This window comes from Sus scrofa, chromosome 8, assembly GCF_054392235.1.
Source record: "Sus scrofa isolate SSC_HxYL_T2T_F1_AM1 chromosome 8, Sscrofa_HxYL_maternal_Yorkshire_Landrace_v2.0, whole genome shotgun sequence".
NCBI lineage: Eukaryota > Metazoa > Chordata > Mammalia > Artiodactyla > Suidae > Sus > Sus scrofa.
Window position 1 is genome coordinate 5928565 of NC_139390.1, and position 3965 is coordinate 5932529.

Consider the following 3965-nt stretch of genomic DNA (forward strand, 5'->3'; position numbering starts at 1 on the left):
GGCACCCACGTGTGGCCCTTGAGCCATTTGACAGGGGGGGTTCAGGGAAACAGCCCGAAGTCACCAGCCGCCCTCAACCTGCGGGCCTGTGGGGTAAGCCCTCCAGCGGCCACGAGGCTTGCCGGTGCTGGTGGTTGCAGGTGACGCCAAATGCCATTGCCACAGCCATGTACGGGCTGTTCACTTAGCTTGTCTAAGCAGAAATGGGGGCCTTGTGAGGGACAGAGAGAAGCCCCGCAGTGGCTCCTCTGGGGTCTGGCTGCTCCCTCCCCAAAGGGTCAGCCCCACAGAAGGCCAGTGGCCACAGCCCAGACAAGTAGGTCGCCAGCCTCCGGTGAACGCACTCGGGGCCTATCGCCTGGCAGTGCCAGGGGGCATTCTCAAGGCAAGGCCGGCCTTCACAGGTGCTGAAACTCCATGGGGAGCCCACCCCCGCAAAAGATGGCGCGCCCTGGCGTTGTACCCGCACAGCCCCGGGGACTTAGAGAGCAGGCGTCTCCCTCTGACAGCTGCCCAGCTCTCTGCGGCCTCTGCCCTCCCCGCCCTGTCCCACCTCACGCCTCTTGCCAGTTCTCCTCTCCTTCCGTCACCGGGTCTGGGGGACTCGGAGGCCTTAGGGACACAGCTGGGAGCCGTCTCTGCTCCCTGCACTAGACACGCACCACCCCAGCGCCCCTGAAACAGGCAGCAGCCTGGCCCCGGATGGGACATTTTCAGCCGAATCAGAGGAGGTTTTTCCCAACAGGGAGTTGGTTCGAGGGCTGAATGTCCTTCTTCCCCTGACCTGCTGAGCAGCAGCAAAGCCCAGTGGTCACCCTATTCTGACTGTGGAATCCGCACTGTGTGTCACTGTGGTGGCCGGGACAGGGCTCAGCAGTAGAGGAGACTTTGTCACCGGGCACAGCCTCAGGCACCGACTCTGGAGGCAGGGGCCCTGGGTCAGCGCGTGCGCGGGGAGGGGCGGGCTTCCAGACAGTCCAGTGCCTCCGCCAAGCTGAGTGACATTAACGGGGAGCCAGTGTGCAGCGGGAACCTCCCTCTGCCTGTGTCCTTCCCGGAGCCTGACTGTCCCTCCCCCCCTCCCTCGTGGATGACGAGGTCCCCTCCCCCCTTCATGGATGACATGCTCCCTCCCCCCTCGTGGATGACGTGGTCCCCTCCCTCTTAGCTGACATGGCGGGAGTCCCCTCTTCATGCCTTAGAAACTGCCACTTAGACACTTTCTTCAGAAATGTGTGACATTGCTGTTAAGATCACCAAGTCCTAATAGGTAACGTGTAATCTGTTTTTTATGAAGGCAAATCGAAGGCAAAGTGGTTGAAATTTCCAGACTCCAGGAGATATTCACAGAGAAGGTTTTACAACAGGTAAGAAAAAAAAAAAAGTTGTTTTCGGTTTCAGCTTCAAGGGGGGAATAGACTAAGAACTTGGGACATTTCTCCTGGATTGTGGAGTCCCTGAAGCTGTGTGCCCGCAGCCTCACCTTCCCCGGGCAGCCTCCGCAAGCTGGGAAGGGCTGGGGAGCTGCTAGATTGGTCCCGGATGTGCTCAGGACACTGGGGAGCCTCTCTGAGCCCCAGCCTTTTCGTCTATAAAGTGGAGTGACCCTTGCACAGTTGTCATAGGTTCAGAGATGGCCCCTGGGGAACGCCCAGCACAGTGCCGGATGGGGGTGGCTTTCCAGTCGGCGGTGTTCCAGGCTCAGGTTCGGCCCTCTCGGCATGGCCTGTGCGCACAGGAGGCGCGACTGATCTCGTGAGAGCGTCTCCCTGTCGTTTCTACCTGCCTGCAGCTCTGAAGTTCTGCCTGCCCCTCACTGGCAAGACTTTTAGACACCTGGCAAAGTCTCCCTTTTGTTTTTGGCATCCGCAGACTGGAAGGGTTTGAAAGACAAAATCCCTTTCCTCCACCGAGTTCAGGTGGGCTCCTTGGCTGACGATGCCCCACTCACGAAATCTCCCCGAGCCACCAGCCAGGTCCCTGCGCACTGCGTACACGGGATGGTTCAGGCTCACAGGACCTGCCCCTTGGACTAGCTCGTTGCAGGAACCATTCCAGCGTGTATATGCTAAGCCTCTGCTCAGGAGCCGACACAGGAACGGCTTGGATGCCTTCTCCTCGGAGCCCCCTGCTGTCGGCAGAGGCAGTTCACGCGGCGGGAAGAGCTCAGAGCCCAGATGGAGGCAGACAGGCAGCCCCAGCCGCGTGACCTGCGGCTCCCCTGAGCCCCATGCCCTCTGCACATCGGGGGCCAAGGTCCCCTGGTCGCTCTCTGGGGGTGGTCCATAGGAAGTGCCCCGCCTACCACAGGCTCTGTTTGGGTCGGTTTGTTTCTAGGTGTGGCAGTGGCAGCCGGGGTGCTGCACTGCCCTCCTAGCACAGCGGGGAGCCTCAGCGTGGCAGTGCTTTGTGCAGGAAAATGCCCCAAGGCCTCAGGGCCCTAAAGGCAGTGAAAACTCACGGTCCTGCACTAGCCCACCCGCAGGGGAGCACTGACCACTGTTCACATCTGATTCTTGGTTAGCGGGCTGGTTCTACATTGAGTTCTAGAGAGTTCCAGACTGTGCTGGAGTGGGTGGAGCTGGGAGCACAGCTCCACCCTGTGACACCCAGGGCCCGGGGCAGGACCTGGAGGGACCTACAGGGCGCTAGCTGAGCCTTCCCCGCCCCAGGAGTCTCTGAGTCCTGAGAGCAGTTGCACGTCCACGTTGCAGACGGGTCCCTACCCGCCGCGCATGTGGTCAGCTGGCTCCCACTTGGAGACACTCCAAGAAAGCGTGACTGCAGAGAGCAGAGCCGTCCCTGGCCCTTCATCCTTAGCCTGTGTCACACTCACTGCTGGGAATCAGGCGGCTAGAGGTGGCTCTCCTCTGCGGCCTGTACCCGTCGGGTGTCCCTAAAGCCCAGGCTCAGGGCGGTCCCACTCTCAGACCTGGCGGGTCCCCGCCTGTGCGGGGATCAGCCACACGTGCCTGTGCGAGACCAGAATCTCAGACTCAGCTTTCCAGGTGGTTGGAGTTGAAGGTTTTTTGCAGACAGCCTGCATCCCATTTGGACTTAAGTTTTTGCTTTTTTTTTGAGATAAAATGGTGAAACACAAAGCACCACTCTGAAGCTGGCACGCGCTTAGAAGGCCCTGGCGTGTGGTGGCTGCTCTGTGACCGCAGCGTTTGCTTGTTCCTTACCGCTGGGGAGTGGGCGGGAAGGGGGGAAGCGGAGGGAGCCCCGCACCGCCCCCATCGCAGCCCCACCACCTGGGTGCTGCGTGCCTTGGGCAGAGCGTCCGTCTCCCTTTGGTGAACGGGAGTCTCCTATCTCTCGGGGTGCTGTGGGAGCCTGGATTCACGCGTGTGGAGCCCTGGCCCCCAGGAAGCGGCGGCTTCTGTTCTTGTTGAGACACACTCAGGGCAGGGGCGGCGGGTGTGTTTATCTGCCACCCTTTCCTCCGCAGGAAGCCGAGATTGACAGCATCCACCAGCTGGTAGTGGGAGCCACCGAGAACATCAAGGAGGGCAACGAAGACATCAGGGAGGTGGGTGCTCCGTCCCGTCCCCACCGTCCTGCGGAGGGGCCCTCGGGGGCGCAGGGTCGCCCACAGCAAGGGGGAGGCCAGCTCCCTACATCCAGGCTGGAGAGGCCTGTTGGACCCGCATCCGCGGTCCTCCGAGCAGGTTGATGCGGGGCCATACTGGGGCCACCCCTGCCATCGCACGGCTGGGAAGCTCCAGCCGAGGAGCGGACTCGTGCTCTGAGCCTGCCTGTGTGGTTTCAACCCTGGGGTGGCATCGAGCCATCGCTCCTGGGGGATTGGTGGGAGATCTCCACATGAAGACCGGCCAGCAAGGGAAAGCCAGCCCCCTCGTCCTCCGACAGATTTTACACCCACTCTCTGGTAGGGCCGCGCGGGGGCGCGCAACACACGCGGCGGCCAGGCCCCGTGTAAGAGTCCCTCCCCCCCCCCCCAG

The 3965-nt window shown here is 61.6% G+C and overlaps 1 protein-coding gene across 24 annotated transcripts in view; it reads left to right on the forward strand.

Annotated features, from left to right (window-relative positions):
- STX18 (syntaxin 18) overlaps window positions 1-3965 on the forward strand; it is a 123476-nt gene that overhangs the window by 111335 nt on the left and 8176 nt on the right. For all 24 annotated transcript variants that reach the window (XR_014813605.1, XR_014813606.1, XR_014813592.1 and 21 more), the window contains 2 exons: window positions 1298-1367; window positions 3452-3532. Coding sequence is in view for 8 of the 24 variants with exons in the window: in XM_084973826.1 (XP_084829952.1) it covers window positions 1298-1367; window positions 3452-3532 (151 nt within the window). In the remaining 16 variants the exon portion in view is untranslated. The remainder of the gene's footprint in view (window positions 1-1297; window positions 1368-3451; window positions 3533-3965) is intronic.